Source organism: Bombina bombina, chromosome 2, assembly GCF_027579735.1.
Source record: "Bombina bombina isolate aBomBom1 chromosome 2, aBomBom1.pri, whole genome shotgun sequence".
NCBI classification, from domain to species: Eukaryota; Metazoa; Chordata; class Amphibia; order Anura; family Bombinatoridae; genus Bombina; species Bombina bombina.
In genome coordinates this window covers 1,186,474,380-1,186,501,079 of record NC_069500.1, presented here as the reverse complement: position 1 = coordinate 1,186,501,079, position 26,700 = coordinate 1,186,474,380, and the positions used below count along the sequence as shown (strand labels likewise).

The 26,700-nt window shown below is 42.5% G+C and overlaps 1 protein-coding gene across 1 annotated transcript in view; it reads right to left on the bottom strand.

Moving 5' to 3' along the window:
* Positions 1-5,508: 5,508 nt before the first annotated feature.
* The window catches only part of SNX25 (sorting nexin 25), a 776,760-nt gene continuing 755,568 nt past the window's right edge, over positions 5,509-26,700 (bottom strand). Inside the window, exon 19 of the mRNA XM_053703884.1 lies at positions 5,509-6,873. Coding sequence (XP_053559859.1) covers positions 6,778-6,873 — 96 coding nt within the window. The 3' untranslated portion in view covers positions 5,509-6,777. The remainder of the gene's footprint in view (positions 6,874-26,700) is intronic.

Below are 26,700 nucleotides of genomic sequence, written 5' to 3'. Positions count from 1 at the left end.
TTGTCATCACTTTGTGGTTGATCCTAATTTTCATAATTAAGTACCTCCCTTCCTTATCTTTGTGTGTTGCTAGTACCTCTGCCTTCACCCGTTTCCCAATCAGGATCGCAATCCCTCTGCTTGAGTTAGTGTGCGAAACATATTCTACCGCTCCCACCCAGTCTCTCTTAAGTTTTTCATGTTCCACCTCGGAGAGGTGGGTCTCTTGCAGTAGTGCTATGCCAGCCCCTAAGCGTCTTAAATGTGTCAAGATCATGCTCCTTTTAGTTGGGGAATTAATCCCCCCTACATTCCATGTAAACAGTCTAACCGTCATTTAAGTGTTGATAGTGAGTCTTGGCCACCACCCTCTTCGACAAGGGTGCGAGAAAAAAAAAACAAAAAAAAAACAAAAAAAAAAAAAAAAAAAAACACCCACCTACCATCCCGGCTCGGAGAGGCGACCCCACGGCCTGACAGTGTATCAGTTTGGATTGTTGTGAGCTCTGCCAGAGAAAAAAGATGTTCGTCAACAGTTAGGCATAAACCAATACATTGCATCATTAACAAATATGTGCTTAATATTAAGCACCTGCTAGTTTGAGTAGTATCTTCTATCTTTAAATTAACCTGTAGTTCTAAGCTACACACCTTTAACTGGTCCGCACCTTTGTGCCAGACCTGTGCCTCACGTCTGTGAGGATTGTACTCTGATAGAGTTATAGTTTTAAGCAGCAAACATTTCAACAATTTAAGTAAGTTCATTGCTGGTCCCTGATATGGCAATAATTGGGGGGATTTATTTTCATCCTTTCTGATTAGATTATCTAGATTAACGGTCATTATTTGCTCTGTACCGAAGTGCAGAGTCTTTGTCCCAATATTGCAAAATCTCAGCAAATGTATTGCACCTATAACACTTAGAAACCAACCTAAGAGAAAAAACAGTATATAAACTTTTGGTAGAGTTATGATTAGAATTAAAATTAAAATTAAAAGTAGGAAACATTTCAGCAACTTGGTGGATTTTATTACTAATCCCTGGTATGGCAATAGTTGGGGAGGTTTGTTTTCATCTTTTCTGCTCTGGTCATCTACACTAATGTTCACCATCTGCTCTGTACCTAGGCACAGAGCAATTGTCCCCATATTGCACAAGTTCAACAAGTGTGATGCATTTATAACATTTAGAAACCAATCTATAAAAAAAAGGATATAAACATGAACATATAAAACCATAACATAATTTCCAGCAGCAACGCTGTTTCTTTTGCTATATGAAGAAATCATTCCATCTGATTTTTAGAGATTTCTATTACCTAAACTTGTGATGGCAATAGACCTAAAGGATATAGTGTTCATTATGTCTCATCCTGGGTCTGAGCGTGAGGTTCTGGGCGAGCCTGCAGCTGACCTATCTTGCTCCCTACCCAGAAATTCAGTGACCTCCCTTGGTGTGTCAAAAAACTTTGGGCCTGATGGGGTTAGGAGTTTTAGTTTGGCGGGGTACAGAAGGTATACTTTTCTGCCTTCCCCATTGAGCCTAGAGCACAAGGGAGAAAATTCTTTACGTTTCCTCATAAGTTCGGAGGAGTAATCCTGAAAAATGAGTATCTTTGAGTCTTCGTACATAATTGGGGTTGTTTTCCTATAGGCACGTAAGATCTCAATTTTAAGCTGAAAATGTAAGAGCCTGACCATCACCTGCCTGGGTTGAGTGTTACCTCTCTCCTGTTGCCTCTCCGGGCCTACCCTATGTGCCCTCTCTACACTGCCTCTGAACACCATGGGTGTAAGTTTAAGTAAAAGAGGTAGGGTGTTTTCTACAAAGTGAATGAGGTCTTTAGGTTTCACATTCTCAGGGATCCCTAGTATACGTAAATTATTGCGACGGGACCTGTTTTCCAGGTCCTCTAATCGCTGGTGTAGGATTATATTTTGTTTCATTAAGATGTCTATCTGAGTGCCATGCGTGACTGATGTGTCCTCAAGCCCTGATACTCTGTTTTCCATCTCAGTAAACCTAACAGAGAACTGTTTCATCTCCCCCGTTAAGTGATCAAGGCCTTTTTGTAAGCATTCCATTTTAGGGAGAAAGATGGAGGAGAGCTGCTGCACCACCACGTGTGTGTCCATAGACATCGCAGGGGTGTCTTGTATAGTAGGTGTAATATCCTGTGTGTGATCAGCAGCTCCCCTAGTCTTTCCTGGGCCTTTGTTCTTCCCAGACATTTTACCTCCCGCCAGAAATTTATCCATAAAACCCAGGCAGTCAAATTACAGCAAAATCACATCCAGCTGAGCCAATAAACTACTGTAATAGTGCAAAACAAACTGGTAAAACATCAAACATCAAGATTATACAATACTGCTGGGCTTATCCTCTTATCTTGGATCTGTTTGGTGTTAAGGGCAGGTGTTGTAGTTCCTCAGTAACAGTCCCACAATGTCCGCTTGAGAGGTGCTATCAATAAAGGACACAAAAGCACAACAATTTCCCAGAGTGTCCCAGTGTTTTTGCTTAGACTGGAAGGGTACAAGTACTGCAGTCCCTAGGTAATGATCCCACAGTGTCTGCCTGCACTGTGCTTTCAGTGAAGTAAAGAGATAAAATAGCAGGTTAAGCCTTAAGCCTGTCTCAGGGTCCTGTGTTCATAGAAATGCAATGGGCTGGGCTGATTCTCACTTGCCCCAACAAAGTCTCACATCAGCCTGGGTGTTAGCAGATCATTCAGGCCTATACATGCTTTCATATCCCGGCAGGACAGGGGGGGGGGGGCAACAGGCACTGCTTTTTATATAATTAGGGAGTTAGACTAGTGAGTAAAGCCGTGTTAGGCTGCCTCTTTCCCTCTTTCTCCTCTCCCCCAGTTTTCATGCAAAGTATGTCCCTTTTACCTGCATTAGTGGCTGAGGGGAGAGACGATCCTCTCACTAATCATCAGGGCCGTGCTCCTGTGATCTGCCGTTGTAAGAGGGCTGTGTCCCCTCTGGGAATCAAAGCAAGAGTCAGCTCCGTTGGGACCGGGTGGTCGCAGGGTCCTGATCTTCTATGAGCTGTTCCTCCCCTGATGCTCCGAGAAAGATGGCGGCTGTCCTCTTGCCGCTGCTACTGTTTTCGCGCCACCAAGGACTACCAGCTCCACGCTGCCTGTAGTCAGGGCGATCTATGTATTATCGTCCGAGGCCCCTTGCCGGTACTACGGTGGGCTGTCTGGCGCTTCACTGCGCCACGTGTCTAGGCCTCAGGGGTTGCGGCTGTGTCTTCGCGGGTCTCCGCGGCTGTGTCTTTGTTTCCTCGCAGTGCCAGGGGGACCGGTCATCCGGTCGTTGACAGCTATCTCCCAGACGTGATCCGGTGCTGTGAGCCAGGCTGCTCTAAGGGTCCTGTCGTCTGCGAACGCACTTACATGTGCCGGCGTGCTTTCCGTGGGGGCGAGATGGTTATCGCCTGTGCTGGAGGCAAGTTGCCAGACACCAGCTGTGTCAAGGCTGTAATGCACACGGGCTATTGTTAGAGGCAGGAGCAGTGGTTTAAGGCTGCATTTAGGGGTCAAAAACCTTATTTTAAGCTCTGTTATGCCGGAGCTCTTGTCTCTTGCTGCCTGCTCCTTAGCCCGCCCATCGGAAGTCCCTCCCCCTCCTGTTTTTAAGAAAATGTTTCCCATATCTGACACCATACAGGACTCGTGGCAGACTGTTCCTAAGGTGGAGGGAGCTATTTCTACTCTTGCTAAGCGTACAACTATACCTATCGAAGACAGTTGTGCTTTCAAAGATCCTATGGATAAAAAATTAGAGGGTCTCCTAAAGAAAATTTTTGTTCATCAAGGTTTTCTTCTCCAACCTATTGCATGCATTGTTCCTGTAACTACTGCAGCTGCTTTCTGGTTTGAGGCTCTAGAAGAGGCTCTCCAGGTGGAGACTCCATTAGAGGATATTATGGATAGAATTAAGGCCCTTAAGTTGGCTAATTCTTTCATTACAGATGCCGCTTTCCAAATGGCTAAATTAGCGGCAAAGAATTCAGGTTTCGCCATTTTAGCATGCAGGGCGTTATGGCTTAAGTCCTGGTCTGCTGATGTGTCATCAAAATCTAAGTTGTTGAACATCCCTTTCAAAGGAAAGACCCTATTCGGGCCTACACTGAAAGAAATTATTTCAGACATCACTGGAGGGAAAGGCCATGCCCTCCCTCAGGATAAAACAAATAAGATGAGGACCAAACAAAATAATTTTCGTTCCTTTCGGAACTTCAGAGGTCCCGCTTCAGCTTCCCCTGCAGCAAAGCAAGAGGGGAATTCTGTCCAATCCAAGTCAGTCTGGAGACCTAACCAGGCTTGGAACAAAGCACAAGCCTCACTCCACCAAAAAGATTAATCTCAAAAATATACAAACTGTTACTCACTCCATCTGACACACAATTACCGACATACACTAGAGCATGGAACAATGATCTGCACAACACAATTGAGGAGGATGAATGGCTGAAGTCATTTTGCATGGTTAAATGCTCCTCCGTTTCCGCTACAGTCCAAGAAATCCAGCTCAAACTGCTAACCAGATGGTACTACACACCATCCAGATTACATCGCATTTTCCCGACAGCACCCGCAGCCTGCTGGAGGGGCTGCGGTGAGACAGGCACACTGCTACATATTTGGTGGGCTTGTCCCAAACTAACAAACTACTGGGCGACGGTAATTAGGGAAATGACAGAGAAACTAAACATACAAATACCAAACGCACCTGAAACCATCCTCTTTTTGCACCTCCCCGAACAAATGGAGAGGCAGAAACGGGCCCTTCTCTTGATTATGCTTACAGGAGCTAAGCGGCTCATCCCCAGACTGTGGAAATCAGGAGAGATACCAACTATCTCTGAATGGCGATCTGCAGTAGACGAGCTGCTGGTGCTGGAAAAGCTGCATTACTCAATGAGCAATCAGTCAGCCACTTATGACATGATAATGTCCATTTGGAATTGAAATAGTCGAAATAGTAATTGTCTCTTTAACATTAGCCCAGCCCCCCCTTTTTTTTTTCCTTGCTCTCTTCTCCCCCTCCCCTCTCACCTCCCCCCCCACCTCCCCCTCCTACCCTCCCTCCCTACTTTCTCTTTCCATGCTAGCTTTCTCTCTCCTAACCGGTGAACATATTACATCTTAGATGAGTATCTAATCTTACCTATACATTAATATATTGTTTCTATGTTTGTTTACTTATAAATTTTTGTTGAAAAACCAAGCCACAACTTACAGAGAGTCATACAAATGTGCTTAAGGACAAAAGGTGCATAATGTTTGTTGGCACAAGGCGAACCCAGACCAGCCTTTGGCAGGGTCCTCCGTGGACTTTCTGGCCAGTAATGGACTTTCTTTTAAAATCATTTTGTACTTCTCGCCTCAAACAACTTGTACACACATTCTTGCCAAATGTACGAAATTGTATGGTGCTTTGATTCTGTCATGTATTCCTATTGTTTTAATAAAGCTTGTTTGAAAAAGAAAAAAAAAAAAAAGGTGCACGTTAAAGCTATAAATCTTTATTTTACTTGTGTGTCTACAGGGTTGTTATATATGTTCAGGACATTGTTACCCCCAATCACAAAAGTGTATGTGGTTGCCTATGCACAAAGCACGTTAGCACATTAAAATTTCCAGATATTCTGGTTGAGCAATTGTGCCATAGAAAATTGGCTCAGACCAAAGACTGATGATGTTCTGTATATACTTTTATTAGACCAATGTTGAAGATGTTTATAGAACACAAAATGCTTACATTTGCATTAATTAGAGAAGCAGAAGACGCAACAACCAGCACATATCAAACATACCATGTCCCATACTTTGTAAGGTAGATACAATGAAGGAATGAATAGATAAATGTGAACCCAAAACTATTTGCACTGGAAGTTTCAGGTTTACTATATCCCATCACTTACCAAGTATGACTTATGGTATTCCATCCTATAAAAGGGACTAGTTTGTGTAAATGGAATCACTGATACCTAGATCGTTTACCCAGGACACCTTTCATAATATATGAAATAACACTAAAAGGAATTTGGCAACTATGAATATAAGTTATGGTCTCAGACTGTATTCACTTGACCTTTAAGTATGAGAAATATTAGTTTTCACTGCTATGCCAGTTAAACATCTAAGGATAAAACATCTAAGGATAAACAAGTTAATTTTTTTTTAAATTTATTGCTTACAAATAGTTTAAATAATGGGCAGTCTTTGGTAAAAACAAAAGCAATCCAGAATAAAATATACACAATAACATTACAGTATTGCACAAAACATTTTTCAATACACAAAAAAAATAATATAATAATAATAATAATAAAGGAATGTCTGGGATCCTCAATGAGGAATTTATCTGTACAACATTCAGTTATCACGATCAAAAGAAAAATGGGAATTTTTGAACGTGTAATAACTTTCAGTCCTGGATGGTCCATAAAAGTTTTTTTCCTTCCACAGGTTGAACACCATTGATGGACTAAAATAATCTTCTGTGTTCTTTTAGCTTAAAGTAAATGAATATTTGAGGTCAGTCTAAAGAAAATTTGTATACAAATAACATTTAAAAATAAACTGGTAACAATGCAGCATAGTTTATTAACTTCTACACTTACTACACAGCATCTTCATCCAGTCAACCCTGTTAATGTTACTTAAAATAAAGGAAGGGGAAAAATACAAAGAAAGTAGTCTTCATTTAGCCCTCTATGGAAAAGAGGAAAATATTTTGCATGTCTATTGTTACACAGACATTAAAAGTAGTGGTTTACTTTGTGCCATCAGAGGCATGATCAAGTTTAAATTGTTCTAAATGACTTCTCAGTTCAGGGCAAAGTTCTATTAGCAGCAGCTCCAGCAAAACCTGAAAGTATAAAAATAAAAGGTGTTAATACGGTCTTTGATTTCAACAGACTACATTCACAAAGACTTACATATAGGCTAGATTACTAGGTTAAGGGGGCCCAATGCAGTTGTCAGATATTGAAAAAGGTGTAGAATTAAAGGGACAGTCAAGTCAAAATTAAGCTTTCATGATTCAGATAGGTCATGTACTTTTAAACAACTTTCTAATTTAACTTTATCATCAAAGTTGCTTTGTTCTATTGGTATTCTTTGTTAAAAGATAAACCTAGGTAGGCTCAAACTGATTTCTAAGCCGTTGAAGGCTGCCTCTTATCTCAGTACATTTTGACAGTTTTTCACAGCTAGACAGTGTTAGTTCATGTGTGCCATATATATATATATATAACATTGTGCTCACCCCGTGGAGTTATTTATGAGTAAGCACTGATTGGCTAAAATGCAAGTCTGTCAAAAGAATGGAGATAATGGGGTAGTCTGCAGAGGCTTAGATACAAGGTAATCACAGAGGTAAAAAGTATATTAATATAACTGTGTTGGTTATGCAAAACTGGGGAATGGGTAATAAAGGGATTATCTATCTTTTTAAACAATACATTTCCAAGTAGACTGTCCCTTTAATGTTCTTCAAGGGATGTTAAACTGTTGAGTATATCTAAAGTAGCAACTCACTAAGCTATTGTTTTTATTGTTTTCCCAGCAGTTCTCTTTAAATGTGTTCTATTAGCCTATTACAGAAGCCAGTTGCTAAAGCTCTGCATCTTTACACTGGGGGCTGCCATCTTGGTACACATTTATTGGTGCATCCTGTGACAGAAGCAGTGAACTTCCACAGAACAGTGATGTTTTTGGCTATTTGATAGCTGTACCTGGCACTTTAGATTTGCTCACACAAAAGAAAGCAAAAGAGCTACATTTTTGGAGTTTTATTTTACATAAATATAAAAATGTCCTCAGAAATAATATAGAAAAAGTGCAGCCAGTGCGAAAATGTTCAGCTTCCTCTCTGTATTGTGCATGTTAAACTGAGGACAACAATATCACTGATCTGTGAATAAGCACCGCTTCTGTCACATGATACAAGAACACTTAAATTCTAAGATGGCAGTGAGAATTATGCAGAACGTCACTAACCAGCACTTTTGATGTGTTAAGTTACAAGAATAGCTTTAACTCTAGAGCTGTGGGGACCCAGAGGAAAAACAATAGCATGGTAAGTAATATCCATTCTACTGTAGTTGTACCCAGCAATTTAATGTCCCTTTCAGTGCATCAAAAGTTATCATCAAATGAGTTAATATAACGTTTCAATTTGAGGTTCTTATTTAATACAAGCTCAGCTTTGTGACACTAACTAGTGTGTTGACCTATAAAACATTTTTCTCCCTTACCGCTCATCCTCAGTCCCATAACATTGTGTAAACGTTCACATGCATGTGACTCCCTGTGACCATAATAACAATTTCACTGTAGGCACTCTTACAAAGCTAAGGGTATAATGGTATTTGTTAGGGATGCACATTCAATTCTTTCGTGATGCAAATCCAGATCTTAGAGTGGGGATCTTTTACAAGAATCAATCTGGTTACGAAATTATCTGAAGGGCATGAGCCGCTGCTTACTTCCGCATTCGGATCCTCACAAGAGAACCAAATGCGCATCCCTAGTATTTGCCAGCCATCATTCTTTATTTAGAATAATGGGGGATACTATCCACAATACCATTATTTATCCTCTTTCCCTCCCTAGTGAAAAATACTGATTGGAGAAAAAAAACTAACATATTTGCACACATGTGCAAAAACTAAATTGAATCAGATGCCAGTGCCTATTTATAAAAAAAAGATTTTATATGATAATGTTAAGTCCCTGCCAATAGATACAGTCATACAATACTTTTTGGCTTGTATTGCTGTTTACATATAAACCAAAATTACATTGCATATAATACTCATATTTGTATAAATGTTCATGCCGGGTGGAGGGCGTGTCCAGCCGTATTATCAGAGGCTTCTGGTGAAACTGGTTTTATCTGCCGATTTTCACAGGTACCCGACAGCTATTTTTTGGAGTTAATAATAGTGGCAAGTGTGTTATCTGTAGATTAGTTGGACTTCATTTGCTGTATATATGAGTCTGAAGCACTGAACTTAACTGTTGAGGCCTCAGATGGTGGCCTGTCAAGGAGACCTTCACACTCCCATCGGTAATCTGGGTTCTAAAGTTGCTTTTAGGCTGCTTTCTTATATATATATATATATATATATATATATATACACTGCTCAAAAAAATAAAGGGAACACTTAAACAACACAATGTATCTCCAAGTCAATCACACTTCTGTGAAATCAAACTGTCCACTTAGGAAGCAACACTGAGTGACAATCAATTTCACATGCTGTTGTGCAAATGGGATAGACAACAGGTGGAAATTATAGGCAATTAGCAAGACACCCCCAATAAAGGAGTGGTTCTGCAGGTGGTGACCACAGACCACTTCTCAGTTCCTATGCTTTCTGGCTGATGTTATGGTCACTTTTGAATGCTGGTGGTGCTTGCACTCTAGTGGTAGCATGAGACGGAGTCTACAACCCACACAAGTGGCTCAGGTAGTGCAGCTCATCCAGGATGGCACATCAGTGCGAGCTGTGGCAAGAAGGATTGCTGTGTCTGTCAGCGTAGTGTCCAGAGCATGGAGGCGCTACCAGGAGACCGGCCAGTACATCAGGAGACGTGGAGGAGGCCGTAGGAGGGCAACAACCCAGCAGCAGGACCGCTACCTCCGCCTTTGTGCAAGGAGGAACAGGAGGAGCACTGCCAGAGCCCTGCAAAATGACCTCCAGCAGGCCACAAATGTGCATGTGTCTGCTCAAACGGTCAGAAACAGACTCCATGAGGGTGGTATGAGGACCCAACGTCAACAGGTGGGGGTTGTGCTTACAGTCCAACACCGTGCAGGACGTTTGACATTTGCCAGAGAACACCAAGATTGGCAAATTCGCCACTGGCGCCCTGTGCTCTTCACAGATGAAAGCAGGGGCACACTGAGCACATTTGACAGACGTGACAGTCTGGAGATGCCGTGGAGAATGTTCTGCTGCCTGCAACATCCTCCAGCATGGCCAGTTTGGCAGTGGGTCAGTAATGGTGTGGGGTGGCATTTCTTTGAGGGGCCGAACAGCCCTCCATGTGCTCGCCAGAGGTAGCCTGACTGCCATTAGGTATCAAGATGAGATCCTCAGACCCCTTGTGAGACCATATGCTGGTGCGGTTGGCCCTGGGTTCCTCCTAATGCAAGACAATGCTAGACCTCATGTGGCTGGAGTGTGTCAGCAGTTCCTGCAAGATGAAGGCATTGATGCTATGGACTGGCCCTCCCGTTCCCCAGACCTGAATCCAATTGAGCACATCTGGGACATCATGTCTCGCTCCATCCACCAACTTCACTTTGCACCACAGACTGTCCAGGAGTTGGTGGATGCTTTAGTCCAGGTCTGGGAGGAGATCCCTCAGGAGACCATCCGCCACCTCATCAGGAGCATGCACAGGCGTTGTAGGGAGGTCATACAGGCACGTGGAGGCCACACACACTACTGAGCCTCATTTTGACTTGTTTTAAGGACATTACATCAAAGTTGGATTTGCCTGTAGTGTGTTTTTCCACTTTAATTTTGAGTGTGACTCCAAATCCAGACCTCCATGGGTTGAAAATTTTGATTTCCATTTTTTAATTTTTGTGTGATTTTGTTGTCAGCACATTCAACTATGTAAAGAACAAAGTATTTAATTAGAATATTTTATTCATTCAGATCTAGGATGTGTTATTTTAGTGTTCCCTTTATTTTTTTGAGCAGTGTATATATATATACACATACAAATAACAAAAAAACTGGCACTCCCTGGTCTTATATCAAAACACACTTTAATGTGACGTTTCGGAGATACAGAATCCCCTTATATATAAACACACACATACACCATGATGCGATCTTAGAGACTGTTACCTTGCTATCTGATTTACCCAAGTCAGTGGTTGCAACTAATTTGCAGAAAGAGCACCAGTTTTGCCGGGGACAGCTGCTTTCAGCAACCAAAGTCCGACCATGTGCTCGCGACCAGCTAGGCTCCATGCAGGACTACTTTGTTTCCAACTAAGGGGTCTAAGTGTGGACAGAAGCCAGCAAAGCAGACCCTGATGGTTGGTGGAAGGACATACAATGTAATCAGCATTGGCAATCACAAAAAGGAAATTTATGCTTACCTGATAAATTGATTTCTTCTATGATACGAGGAGTCCACAGATTCATCCTTTACTTGTGGGATATTATCCTCCTGCTAACAGGAAGTGGCAAAGAGCACCACAGCAGAGCTGTCTATATAGCTCCTCCCTTGACTCCAGCCCCCAGTCATTCGGCCAAAGGTATAGTAAGAAAAAGGAGAAACTGAAAGGTGCAGAGGTGACTGAAGTTTTAAACCAAAAAATATAATCTGTCTTAAATTGACAGGGCGGGCCGTGGACTCTTCGTATCATAGAAGAAATCAATTTATCAGGTAAGCATAAATTTCCTTTTCTTCTATAAGATACGACGAGTCCACGGATTCATCCTTTACTTTTGCGATACAATACCAAAGCTACAGGACACGGATTAACGGGAGGGACAAGACATACCTAAACAGAAGGCACCACTGCTTGAAGAACTTTTCTCCCATAAAATTTGGAAAAGGTATGAAGGGAAGACCAAGTCGCAGCCTTACAAATCTGTTCAACAGAAGCATAGTTTTTAAAAGCCCATGTGGAAGCCACCGCTCTAATGGAAAGAGCTGTAATTCTTTCAGGAGGCTGCTGTCCAGCAGTCTCCTATGCCAAAAGGATTATGCTTGTCAGCCAAAAAGAAAGAGAGGTAGCTTTTTAACCTCTACGTTTTCCAGAATACACAACAAACAGAGAAGATGTTTGACGGAAGTCCTTGGTCGCTTGCAAGTAAAACTTCAAGGCACGAACCACATCCAAATTATGCAACAGACGCTCCTTCTTAGAAGAAGGGTTAGGACACAGAGAAGGAACAATAATTTCCTGATTAATATTCTTATTTGAAACAACCTTAGGTTGTTTCAAATAGGAATCCAGGTTTAGTACGCAAAACCACCTTATCAGAATGGAATACAAGATAAGGCGAGTTGCATTGTAACGCAGATAGCTCAGAAACTCTTCGAGCAGAAGAGATAGCTATTAAAAGCAGAACTTTCCAAGATAGAAGTTTAATATCTATGGAATGCATGGGTTCAAACGGAACACCTTGAAGAACATTTAAAACTGAATTCAAACTCCATGGCGGAGCAACAGGTTTAAACACAGGCTTAATTCTAACCAAAGCCTGACAAAACGACTGAACGTCTGGGACATCTGCCAGAAGCTTGTGTAGTAAGATTGACGAAGCAGAAATCTGTCCCTTTAACAAACTAGCTGATAACCCCTTCTCCAATCCTTCTTGGAGAAAGGACAAAATCCTAGGAATCCTGATCTTACTCCATGAGTAGCCTTTGGATTCGCACCAATAAAGATATTTACGCCATATCTTATGATAAATTTTCCTAGTGACAGGCTTTCGAGCCTGAATCAAGGTATCAATGACCGACTCAGAGAATCCCCGCTTAGATAAAATCAAGCGTTCAATCTCCAGGCAGTCAGCCACAGAGAAACTAGATTTGGATGTTGGGACGGACCCTGAATGAGAAGGTCCGGTCTCAGTGGCAGTTTCCACGGTGGCAGAGATGACATTTCCACCAGATCTGCCTAGCAAGTCCTGCGTGGCCACGCAGGCGCCATCAAGATTACCGAAGCCTTCTCCTGTTTGATTCTGGCAATCAGACGAGGTAGGAGAGGAAAAGGAGGACACACATAAGCCAGGTTGAACGACCACGGTACTGCAAGAGCATCTATCAGTACTGCTTGAGGATCCCTTGATCTGAACCCGTAACAAGGAAGTTTGGCATTCTGACGAGATGCCATCAGATCCAATTCTGGTGTGCCCCATTGATGAATCAATTGTGCAAACACCTCCGGATGGAGCTCCCACTCCTCCGGATGAAACGTCTGACGACTTAGAAAATCCGCTTCCCAGTTCTCCACTCCTGGGATATAGATTGCTGATAGATGGCAAGAGTGAGTCTCTGCCCATCAAATTATTTTGGAAACCTCTATCATCGCTAGTGAACTCTTTGTTCCCCCTTAATGATTGATATATGCTACAGTCGTGATATTGTCCGACTGGAATCTTATGAATTTGGCCGAAGCCAGCTGAGGCCACGCCTGAAGCGCGTTGAATATCGCTCTCAGTTCTAGAATATTTATTGGAAGTAGGGCCTCCTCCTGAGTCCACACACCCTGAGCCTTCAGGGAATTCCAGACTGCACCCCAGCCCAAGAGGCTGGCGTCCGTCGTCACTATGACCCATGCTGGCCTGCGGAAACATATTCCCTGGGACAGATGAACCTGTGACAACCACCAAAGAAGAGAGTCTCTGGTCTCTAGATCCAGATTTATCCGCGGAGATAAATCTGCATAATCCCCATTCCACTGTCTGATCATGCACAGTTGAAGTGGTCTGAGATGCAAGCGAGCAAACGGAACTATGTCCATTGCCGCTACCATTAGTCCAATTACCTCCATACACTGAGCCACTGACGGCCGAGGAATGGAATGAAGTGCTCGGCAAGTGGTTAAGATCTTTGATTTTCTGACCTCCGTCAGAAAAATTTTCATGTCTACCGAGTCTATCAGAGTTCCTAGGAATGGAACTCTTGTTAGAGGAACCAGTGAACTCTTTTTTATGTTCAACTTCCACCCATGAGATCTTAGAAAAGCCAACACGATGTCCGTCTGAGATTTGGCTAGATGGTAAGTTGACGCCTGAATCAAAATATCGTCCAGATAGGGCGCCACTGCTATGCCCCGCAGCCTTAGAACCGCCAGAAGGGACCCTAGCACCGTTGTGAAAATTCTGGGAGCTGTGGCCAACCCAAAAGGAAGGGCCACAAACTGGTAATGTTTGTCCAGGAAGGCGAACCTGAGGAACTGGTGATGATCTTTGTGAATAGGAATGTGAAGATACGCATCCTTCAAATCCACGGTGGTCATATATTGACCCTCCTGGATCATTGGTAAAATTGTCCGAATGGTCTCCATCTTGAAGGATGGGACTCTGAGAAATTTGTTTAGAGTTTTGAGATCTAAAATCAGTCTGAACGTTCCCTCTTTTTTGGGAACCACGAACAGATTGGAGTAAAATCCCTGCCCCTGTTCTACTTTTGGAACTGGGCAGATTACACCCATGGTATATAGGTCTTCTACACACTGTAAAAATGCCTCTCTTTTTGTCTGGTTTACAGACAAACGTGAAAGATGAAATCTCCCCCTTGGGAGAGAATCTTTGAATTCTAGACGATACCCCTGGGTCACGATTTCTAATGCCCAGGAATCCTGAACGTCTCTTGCCCAAGCCTGAGTGAAGAGAGAAAGTCTACCCCCTACTAGATCCGGTCCCGGATCGGGGGCTGCCCCTTCATGCTGTCTTGGTAGCAGCAGCGGGCTTCTTGGCCTGTTTACCTTTATTCCAGGTCTGGTTAGGTCTCCAGACTGACTTGGATTGAGCAAAATTCCCCTCCTGCTTTGTGGCAGAGGAGAAGTGGAGGGTCCACCATTAAAGTTTCGAAAGGAACGAAAATTATTTGGTTTGGCCTTCATTTTATTCGTCTTGTCCTGAGGAAGGGCATGACCTTTACCTCCACTAATGTCATTAATGATCTCCTTCAGTTCAGGCCCGAATAGGGTCTTACCTTTGAAAGGAATAGCTAACAGCTTAGATTTTGATGACACATCAGCAGACCAGGACTTAAGCCATAACGCTCAACGCGCTAAAATGGCAAAGCCTGCATTCTTTGCCGCTAATTTAGCCATTTGAAAAGCAGCATCTGTAATAAAAGAATTAGCTAGCTTGAGAGCCTTAATTCTATCCAAAATATCATCTAATGGGGTCTCAACCTTAAGAGACTCCTCTAGAGCCTCAAACCAAAAAGCTGCTGCAGTAGTTACAGGAACAATGCATGCTATATTCTTTAGAAGACCCTCTAATTTTTTATCCATAGGATCTTTGAAAACACAACTGTCCTCAATAGGTATAGTTGTATGCTTAGCCAGGGTAGAAATAGCTCCCTCCACCTTAGGGACCGTCTGCCACGAATCCCGAATGGTGTCAGATATGGGAAACATTTTCTTAAAAGTAGGAGGGGGAGAGAACGGAATGCCTGGTCTATCCCATTCCTTAGTAACAATGTCCGAAATCCTCTTAGGGACTGGAAAAACATTAGTGTAAGTAGGGACCTCTAGATATCTATCCATTTTACACAATTTCTCTGGTGGTATTACAATAGGGTCACAATCATCCAGAGTCGCTAAAACCTCCCTGAGTAACAAGCGGAGGTGTTCAAGCTTAAACTTAAAGGCCGTCATATCTGAGTCTGTTTGAGGGAACATCTTTCCTGAATCAGAAAGCTCTCCCTCAGACAGCAATTCCCCCACCCCCAAATCAGAACACTGTGAGGGTACATCGGAGATGGCCAATAAAGCATCAGAGGGCTCAGCATTTACCCTAATACCGGACCTACTGCGCTTACCCTGTAAACCAGGCAGTTTAAATACCTCTGTGAGGGTAGTAGACATAACTGCAGCCATATCTTGCAGGGTGAAAGAATTAGACGCACTAGAAGTACTTGGCGTCGCTTGGGCGGGCGTTAAAGGTTGTGACACTTGGGGAGAAGTAGATGGCATAACCAGATTCTCTTCTGACTGAGAATCATCCTGAGACATACTTTTATCAGCTAAAATATGTTCTTTGCAATGTAAGGCCCTTTCAGTACATGAGGGACACATTTTAAGTGGGGGTTCCACAATGGCTTCCAAACACATGGAACATTGGCTTTCCACAATGTCAGACATGTTAAAACAGGCTAGTAATGACCACAAACAGACTTGAAAACACTTTATTTTGTGAAAAAAACATAATTTATGCTTACCTGATAAATTTATTTCTCTTGTAGTGTGTTCAGTCCACGGGTCATCCATTACTTATGGGATATATTCTCCTTCCCAACAGGAAGTTGCAAGAGGATCACCCAAGCAGAGCTGCTATATAGCTCCTCCCCTCACATGTCATATCCAGTCATTCGACCGAAACAAGACGAGAAAGGAGAAACTATAGGGTGCAGTGGTGACTGGAGTTATAATTTAAAATTTTGAACCTGCCTCAAAAAAGACAGGGCGGGCCATGGACTGAACACACTACAAGAGAAATAAATTTATCAGGTAAGCATAAATTATGTTTTCTCTTGTTAAGTGTGTTCAGTCCACGGGTCATCCATTACTTATGGGATACCAATACCAAAGCTAAAGTACACGGATGATGGGAGGGACAAGGCAGGAACATTAAACAGAAGGAACCACTGCCTGTAGTTCCCACTCCCCCGGATGAAAGGTCTGGCGACTTAGAAAATCCGCCTCCCAGTTCTCCACGCCTGGGATGTAGATCGCTGACAGATGACAAGAGTGAGACTCTGCCCAGAGAATTATCTTCGAGACTTCCAACATCGCTAGGGAACTTCTGGTTCCCCCTTGATGATTGATGTAAGCCACAGTCGTGATGTTGTCCGACTGAAATCTGATGAACCTCAGTGTTGCTAACTGAGGCCAAGCTAGAAGAGCATTGAATATTGCTCTTAACTCCAGAATGTTTATTGGGAGGAGTTTCTCCTCCTGAGTCCACGATCCCTGAGCCTTCAGGGAGTTCCAGACTGCACCCCAGCCTAGTAGGCTGGCATCTGTTGTTACAATCGTCCAATCTGGTCTGCGAAAAGTCATTCCTTTGGACAGATGAACCCGCGACAACCACCAGAGAATCTCTGGCCTCCTGGTCCAGATTTAGTAAAGGGGACAGATCTGAGTAATCCCCATTCCACTGACTTAGCAGCAGGCGCGCAAATGGCACTATGTCCATTGCCGCGACCATTAAGCCGATTACTTCCATGCACTGAGCTACTGATGGGCTTGGAATGGAATGAAGGACACGGCAAGCATTTAGGATTTTTGATAACCTGGACTCCATCAGGTAAATCTTCATCTCTACAGAATCTATAAGAGTCCCTAGAAAGGGAACCCTTGTGAGTGGTAACCGAGAACTCTTTTCCATGTTCACTTTCCACCCATGCGACCTCAGAAATGCTAGAACTATCTCTGTATGAGACTTTGCATTTTGAAAACTTGACTCTTGTATCAGAATGTCGTCTAGGTACGGAGCCACCGCGATGCCTCGCGGTCTTAGTACCGCCAGAAGCGATCCCAGAACCTTTGTAAAAATTCTTGGGGCCGTAGCCAACCCGAAGGGAAGAGCTACAAACTGGTAATGCCTGTCTAGAAAGGCAAACCTTAGGTACCGATAATGATCTTTGTGAATCGGTATGTGAAGGTAGGCATCCTTTAAGTCCACTGTGGTCATATATTGACCCTCTTGGATCATGGGTAGGATTGTTCGAATAGTTTCCATCTTGAACGATGGAACCCTTAGGAATTTGTTTAAGATCTTCAGGTCCAAGATTTTCCTGAAGGTTCCCTCTTTTTTGGGAACCACAAACAGATTTGTTGATAACCTTGACAGATGAAATCTCCCTTGTGGAGGAGAAGTTTTGAAGTCCAGAAGGTATCCCTGAGATATTATCTCCAATGCCCAGGGATCCTGGACATCTCTTGCCCAGGCCTGGGCGAAGAGAGAAAGTCTGCCCCCCACTAGATCCGTTTCCGGAAAGGGGGCCCTTTCTTCATGCTGTCTTAGGGGCAGAAGTAGGTTTTCTGGCCTGCTTGCCTTTGTTCCAGGACTGGTTGCCTTTCCAACCCTGTCTGTAACGAGTAGCAGTCCCTTCCTGTTTTGGAGCGGAGGAAGTTGATGCTGCTCCTGCCTTGAAATTACGAAAGGCACGAAAATTAGACTGTTTGGCCTTTGATTTGGCCCTGTCCTGAGGAAGGGTGTGACCCTTACCACCAGTAATGTCAGCAATAATTTCTTTCAAGCCGGGCCCGAATAAGGTTTGCCCTTTGAAAGGAATATTAAGCAATTTAGATTTAGAAGTTACATCTGCTGACCAGGATTTAAGCCATAGCGCTCTGCGAGCCTGGATGGCGAATCCGGAGTTCTTAGCCGTGAGTTTGGTTAAATGCACAACGGCATCTGAAACAAATGCATTAGCTAGCTTAAGGGCTTTAAGCTTGTTCATAATCTCATCCAATGGTGCTGTGCGAATAGCCTCTTCCAGAGACTCAAACCAGAATGCCGCTGCAGCAGTGACGGGCGCAATGCATACAAGGGGCTGTAATATAAAACCTTGTTGAACAAACATTTTCTTAAGGTAACCTTCTAATTTTTTAGCCATTGGATCTGAGAAAGCACAACTATCCTCCACCGGGATAGTGGTACGCTTGGCTAAAGTAGAAACTGCTCCCTCTACCTTAGGGACCGTCTGCCATAAGTCTCGTGTGGTGGCGTCTATTGGGAACATTTTTCTAAATATCGGAGGAGGGGAAAAGGGCACACCGAGTCTATCCCACTCCTTGCTAATAATCTCTGTAAGCCTTTTAGGTATAGGAAAAACGTCAGTACACACCGGTACCGCATAGTATTTATCCAGCCTACATAATTTCTCTGGGATTGCAACCGTGTCGCAATCATTCAGAGCCGCTAACACCTCCCCTAGCAATACACGGAGGTTCTCAAGCTTAAATTTAAAATTTGAAATTTCCGAATCCGGTCTCCCCGGATCAGATCCGTCACCCACAGAATGAAGCTCTCCGTCCTCATGTTCTGCAAATTGTGACGCAGTATCGGACATGGCTCTCGTGTCATTGGCGCGCTCTGTCCTAAACCCAGAGCTATCGCGCTTGCCTCTTAACTCAGGCAAATTAGATAATACTTCTTTCATAACATGCAAAGTGCATTTGTAAGGGCCTTGATGTACTTGGCGCCACAATCTCACGCACCTCCTGAGCGGGAGGCGAAGGTACTGACACGTGAGGAGAGTTAAGCGGCATAACTTCCCCCTCGTTGTCTGGTGATAATTTCTTTACCAGTAAAGACTGACTTTTATTTAAAGTAACATCAATACAATTGGTACACATATTTCTATTGGGCTCCACATTGGCTTTTAAACATAATGAACAAGTAGATTCATCTGTATCAGACATGTTTAAACGGACTAGCAATGAAGGCTAGCAAGCTTGGAAAAAATCTTTCAATAAATTTACAAGCAATAGAAAAAACGCTGCAGCGCTTTTAAAAACACAAAAAACTGTCACAGTTGAAATAACAATGAATTAATTCAGTTATAGCCAACAATTATAACAGTAAATGTATGAATTTAGCAGAGGATTGCACCCACTAGCAAACGGATGATTAACCCCTCAATACCCAAAAACCGGATAATCAATTTAAGATTTAACGCTTTTATCACAGTCAAACACACTGTCACAGGTCTGCTGTGACTGATTACCTCCCTCAAAAATGAATTTTGAAGACCCCTGAGCTCTCTGGAGACGTCCTGGATCAAGGAGGAAGAAGCAGGAAGACTGTGCTAGAATTTTAACTGCGCAACAAGGCGCTAAAAAAGGCCCCTCCCACTCATATTACAACAGTGGGAGACCTGTTACAACGGTTTCTATGCAGAAATATACGTTAGCCATATGGAAAAAAATCATGCCCAAAAAGATTTATCACCAAAGTACCTCACAAAACTAATAACATGCCAGTAAACGTTTTAAAACAACTTTCCAGTGTTATGCAAAGTTATCACTAAGCCTGCTACCAGTCGCTTCTACCGCAGTTAAGGCTCATACATTTATTTCAGTATTAACAGTATTTTCTCAGTCAAATTCTAGTCCCTAGAAATTAACTCAACTGCGCATACATTTATCAGCCTGATACCAGTCCCTACTACTGCATTAAACACTGTACTTACATCATATGGGTAACAGCAGTGTTTTCTTAGTCAATTCCATTCCTAGAAAATATTACTGCACATACCTCATTTGCGGCGAACCCCGCATGCTATTCCCTTTTCTGAAGTTACCCCACTCAGAATGTGTGAGAACAGCCAGTGGATCTTAGTTACGTCTGCTAAGATCATAGAAAACGCAGGCAGATTCTTCTTCTAAATACTGCCTGAGAGAAAAAAACAGCACACTCCGGTGCCATTTTAAAATAATAAACTTTTGATTGAAGAATAATTAGATAAAAAAACTCCTATCTCCTCTCGCGACCTCCTTCTTTGTTGAGACTTGCAAGAGAATGACTGGGTATGACATGTGAGGGGAGGAGCTATATAGCAGCTCTGCTTGGGTGATCCTCTTGCAACTTCCTGTTGGGAAGGAGAATATATCCCATAAGTAATGGATGACCCGTGGACTGAACACACTTAACAAGAGAAAATAACAATCTGAAAAAATGGTACTGCGCCTTTAAGAGAAAAACATAATTTATGTAAGAACTTACCTGATAAATTCATTTCTTTCATATTAGCAAGAGTCCATGAGCTAGTGACGTATGGGATATACATTCCTACCAGGAGGGGCAAAGTTTCCCAAACCTCAAAATGCCTATAAATACACCCCTCACCACACCCACAATTCAGTTTAACGAATAGCCAAGAGGTGGGGTGATAAAAAAGTGCGAAAGCATATAAAATAAGGAATTGGAATAATTGTGCTTTATACAAAAATCATAACCACCACAAAAAAGGGCGGGCCTCATGGACTCTTGCTAATATGAAAGAAATGAATTTATCAGGTAAGTTCTTACATAAATTATGTTTTCTTTCATGTAATTAGCAAGAGTCCATGAGCTAGTGACGTATGGGATAATGACTACCCAAGATGTGGATCTTTCCACACAAGAGTCACTAGAGAGGGAGGGATAAAATAAAGACAGCCAATTCCTGCTGAAAATAATCCACACCCAAAATAAAGTTTAATGAAAAACATAAGCAGAAGATTCAAACTGAAACCGCTGCCTGAAGTACTTTTCTACCAAAAACTGCTTCAGAAGAAGAAAATACATAAAAATGGTAGAATTTAGTAAAAGTATGCAAAGAGGACCAAGTTGCTGCTTTGCAAATCTGATCAATCGAAGCTTCATTCCTAAACGCCCAGGAAGTAGAAACTGACCTAGTAGAATGAGCTGTGATCCTCTGAGGCGGAGTTTTACCCGACTCAACATAGGCAAGATGAATTAAAGATTTCAACCAAGATGCCAAAGAAATGGCAGAAGCTTTCTGGCCTTTTCTAGAACCGGAAAAGATAACAAATAAACTAGAAGTCTTTCGGAAAGACTTAGTAGCTTCAACATAATATTTCAAAGCTCTAACAACATCCAAAGAATGCAACGATTTCTCCTTAGAATTCTTAGGATTAGGACATAATGAAGGAACCACAATTTCTCTACTAATGTTGTTGGAATTCACAACTTTAGGTAAAAATTCAAAAGAAGTTCGCAACACCGCCTTATCCTGATGAAAAATCAGAAAAGGAGACTCACAAGAAAGAGCAGATAATTCAGAAACTCTTCTGGCAGAAGAGATTGCCAAAAGGAACAAAACTTTCCAAGAAAGTAATTTAATGTCCAATGAATGCATAGGTTCAAACGGAGGAGCTTGAAGAGCCCCCAGAACCAAATTCAAACTCCAAGGAGGAGAAATTGACTTAATGACAGGTTTTATACGAACCAAAGCTTGTACAAAACAATGAATATCAGGAAGAATAGCAATCTTTCTGTGAAAAAGAACAGAAAGAGCAGAGATTTGACCTTTCAAGGAACTTGCGGACAAACCCTTATCTAAACCATCCTGAAGAAACTGTAAAATTCTCGGTATTCTAAAAGAATGCCAAGAAAAATGATGAGAAAGACACCAAGAAATATAGGTCTTCCAGACTCTATAATATATCTCTCTAGATACAGATTTACGCGCCTGTAACATAGTATTAATCACAGAGTCAGAGAAACCTCTTTGACCAAGAATCAAGCGTTCAATCTCCATACCTTTAAATTTAAGGATTTCAGATCCTGATGGAAAAAAGAACCTTGCGACAGAAGGTCTGGTCTTAACGGAAGAGTCCACGGTTGGCAAGAAGCCACCCGGACAAGATCCGCATACCAAAACCTGTGAGGCCATGCCGGAGCTACCAGCAGAACAAACGAGCATTCCTTCAGAATCTTGGAGATTACTCTTGGAAGAAGAACTAGAGGCGGAAAGATATAGGCAGGATGATACTTCCAAGGAAGTGATAATGCATCCACTGCCTCCGCCTGAGGATCCCGGGATCTGGATAGATACCTGGGAAGTTTCTTGTTTAGATGAGACGCCATCAGATCTATTTCTGGAAGTTCCCACATTTGAACAATCTGAAGAAATACCTCTGGGTGAAGAGACCATTCGCCCGGATGCAACGTTTGGCGACTGAGATAATCCGCTTCCCAATTGTCTAGACCTGGGATATGAACCGCAGAGATTAGACAGGAGCTGGATTCCGCCCAAACCAGAATTCGAGATACTTCTTTCATAGCCAGAGGACTGTGAGTCCCTCCTTGATGATTGATGTATGCCACAGTTGTGACATTGTCTGTCTGAAAACAAATGAACGATTCTCTCTTCAGAAGAGGCCAAAACTGAAGAGCTCTGAAAATTGAACGGAGTTCCAAAATATTGATCGGTAATCTCACCTCCTGAGATTCCCAAACTCCTTGTGCTATCAGAGATCCCCACACTGCTCCCCAACCTGTGAGACTTGCATCTGTTGAAATTACAGTCCAGGTCGGAAGCACAAAAGAAGCCCCCTGAATTAAACGATGGTGATCTGTCCACCACGTTAGAGAGTGTCGTACAATCGGTTTTAAAGATATTAATTGAGATATCTTTGTGTAATCCTTGCACCATTGATTCAGCATACAGAGCTGAAGAGGTCGCATGTGAAAACGAGCAAAGGGGATCGCGTCCGATGCAGCAGTCATAAGACCTAGAATTTCCATGCATAAGGCTACCGAAGGGAATGATTGTGACTGAAGATTTCGACAAGCTGAAATCAATTTTAGACGTCTCTTGTCTGTTAAAGACAGAGTCATGGACACTGAATCTATCTGGAAACCCAGAAAGGTTACCCTTGTCTGAGGAATCAATGAACTTTTTGGTAAATTGATCCTCCAACCATGATCTTGAAGAAACAACACAAGTCGATTCGTATGAGATTCTGCTAAATGTAAAGACTGAGCAAGTACCAAGATATCGTCCAAATAAGGAAATACCACAATACCCTGTTCTCTGATTACAGACAGAAGGGCACCGAGAACCTTTGTAAAAATTCTTGGAGCTGTAGCTAGGCCAAACGGCAGAGCCACAAACTGGTAATGCTTGTCCAGAAAAGAGAATCTCAGGAACTGATAATGATCTGGATGAATCGGAATATGCAGATATGCATCCTGTAAATCTATTGTGGACATATAATGCCCTTGCTGAACAAAAGGCAAGATAGTCCTTACAGTTACCATTTTGAACGTTGGTATCCTTACATAACGATTCAATATTTTTAGATCCAGAACTGGTCTGAAGGAATTCTCCTTCTTTGGTACAATGAAGAGATTTGAATAAAACCCCATCCCCTGTTCCGAAACTGGAACTGGCATAATTACTCCAGCCAACTCTAGATCTGAAACACAATTCAGAAATGCTTGAGCTTTCACTGGATTTACTGGGACACGGGAAAGAAAAAATCTCTTTGCAGCAGGTCTCATCTTGAAACCAATTCTGTACCCTTCTGAAATAATGTTCTGAATCCAAAGATTGTGAACAGAATTGATCCAAATTTCTTTGAAAAAACGTAACCTGCCCCCTACCAGCTGAGCTGGAATGAGGGCCGCACCTTCATGTGGACTTAGAAGCAGGCTTTGCCTTTCTAGAAGGCTTGGATTTATTCCAGACTGGAGATGGTTTCCAAACTGAAACTGCTCCTGAGGATGAAGGATCAGGCTTTTGTTCTTTGTTGAAACGAAAGGAACGAAAACGATTATTAGCCCTGTTTTTACCCTTAGATTTTTTATCCTGTGGTAAAAAAGTTCCTTTCCCACCAGTAACAGTTGAGATAATAGAATCCAACTGAGAACCAAATAATTTGTTACCCTGGAAAGAAATGGAAAGTAGAGTTGATTTAGAAGCCATATCAGCATTCCAAGTCTTAAGCCATAAAGCTCTTCTAGCTAAAATAGCTAGAGACATAAACCTGACATCAACTCTGATAATATAAAAAATGGCATCACAGATAAAATTATTAGCATGCTGAAGAAGAATAATAATATTATGAGAATCATGATCCGTTACTTGTTGCGCTAAAGTTTCCAACCAAAAAGTTGAAGCTGCAGCAACATCAGCCAATGATATAGCAGGTCTAAGAAGATTACCTGAACACAGATAAGCTTTTCTTAGAAAGGATTCAATTTTCCTATCTAAAGGATCCTTAAACGAAGTACCATCTGACGTAGGAATAGTAGTACGTTTAGCAAGGGTAGAAATAGCCCCATCAACTCTAGGGATTTTGTCCCAAAATTCTAATCTGTCAGACGGCACAGGATATAATTGCTTAAAACGTTTAGAAGGAGTAAATGAATTACCCAATTTATCCCATTCTTTAGAAATTACTTCAGAAATAGCATTAGGAACAGGAAAAACTTCTGGAATAACCACAGGAGATTTAAATACCTTATCTAAACGTTTAGAATTAGTATCAAGAGGACCAGAATCCTCTATTTCTAAAGCAATTAGTACTTCTTTAAGTAAAGAACGAATAAATTCCATTTTAAATAAATAACAGAATTTATGTTTACCTGATAAATTACTTTCTCCAACGGTGTGTCCGGTCCACGGCGTCATCCTTACTTGTGGGATATTCTCTTCCCCAACAGGAAATGGCAAAGAGCCCAGCAAAGCTGGTCACATGATCCCTCCTAGGCTCCGCCTACCCCAGTCATTCGACCGACGTTAAGGAGGAATATTTGCATAGGAGAAACCATATGGTACCGTGGTGACTGTAGTTAAAGAAAATAAATTATCAGACCTGATTAAAAAAACCAGGGCGGGCCGTGGACCGGACACACCGTTGGAGAAAGTAATTTATCAGGTAAACATAAATTCTGTTTTCTCCAACATAGGTGTGTCCGGTCCACGGCGTCATCCTTACTTGTGGGAACCAATACCAAAGCTTTAGGACACGGATGAAGGGAGGGAGCAAATCAGGTCACCTAAATGGAAGGCACCACGGCTTGCAAAACCTTTCTCCCAAAAATAGCCTCAGAAGAAGCAAAAGTATCAAACTTGTAAAATTTGGTAAAAGTGTGCAGTGAAGACCAAGTCGCTGCCCTACATATCTGATCAACAGAAGCCTCGTTCTTGAAGGCCCATGTGGAAGCCACAGCCCTAGTGGAATGAGCTGTGATTCTTTCGGGAGGCTGCCGTCCGGCAGTCTCGTAAGCCAATCTGATGATGCTTTTAATCCAAAAAGAGAGAGAGGTAGAAGTTGCTTTTTGACCTCTCCTTTTACCGGAATAAACAACAAACAAGGAAGATGTTTGTCTAAAATCCTTTGTAGCATCTAAATAGAATTTTAGAGCGCGAACAACATCCAAATTGTGCAACAAACGTTCCTTCTTTGAAACTGGTTTCGGACACAGAGAAGGTACGATAATCTCCTGGTTAATGTTTTTGTTAGAAACAACTTTTGGAAGAAAACCAGGTTTAGTACGTAAAACCACCTTATCTGCATGGAACACCAGATAAGGAGGAGAACACTGCAGAGCAGATAATTCTGAAACTCTTCTAGCAGAAGAAATTGCAACTAAGAACAAAACTTTCCAAGATAATAACTTAATATCAACGGAATGCAAGGGTTCAAACGGAACCCCCTGAAGAACTGAAAGAACTAAATTGAGACTCCAAGGAGGAGTCAAAGGTTTGTAAACAGGCTTAATTCTAACCAGAGCCTGAACAAAGGCTTGAACATCTGGCACAGCGGCCAGCTTTTTGTGAAGTAACACAGACAAGGCAGAAATCTGTCCCTTCAGGGAACTTGCAGATAATCCTTTTTCCAATCCTTCTTGAAGGAAGGATAGAATCCTAGGAATCTTAACCTTGTCCCAAGGGAATCCTTTAGATTCACACCAACAGATATATTTTTTCCAAATTTTGTGGTAAATCTTTCTAGTTACAGGCTTTCTGGCCTGAACAAGAGTATCGATAACAGAATCTGAGAATCCTCGCTTCGATAAGATCAAGCGTTCAATCTCCAAGCAGTCAGCTGGAGTGAAACCAGATTCGGATGTTCGAACGGACCCTGAACAAGAAGGTCTCGTCTCAAAGGTAGCTTCCAAGGAGGAGCCGATGACATATTCACCAGATCTGCGTACCAAGTCCTGCGTGGCCACGCAGGAGCTATCAAGATCACCGACGCCCTCTCCTGATTGATCCTGGCTACCAGCCTGGGGATGAGAGGAAACGGCGGGAACACATAAGCTAGTTTGAAGGTCCAAGGTGCTACTAGTGCATCCACTAGAGCCGCCTTGGGATCCCTGGATCTGGACCCGTAGCAAGGAACTTTGAAGTTCTGACGAGAGGCCATCAGATCCATGTCTGGAATGCCCCACAGCTGAGTGACTTGGGCAAAGATTTCCGGATGGAGTTCCCACTCCCCCGGATGCAA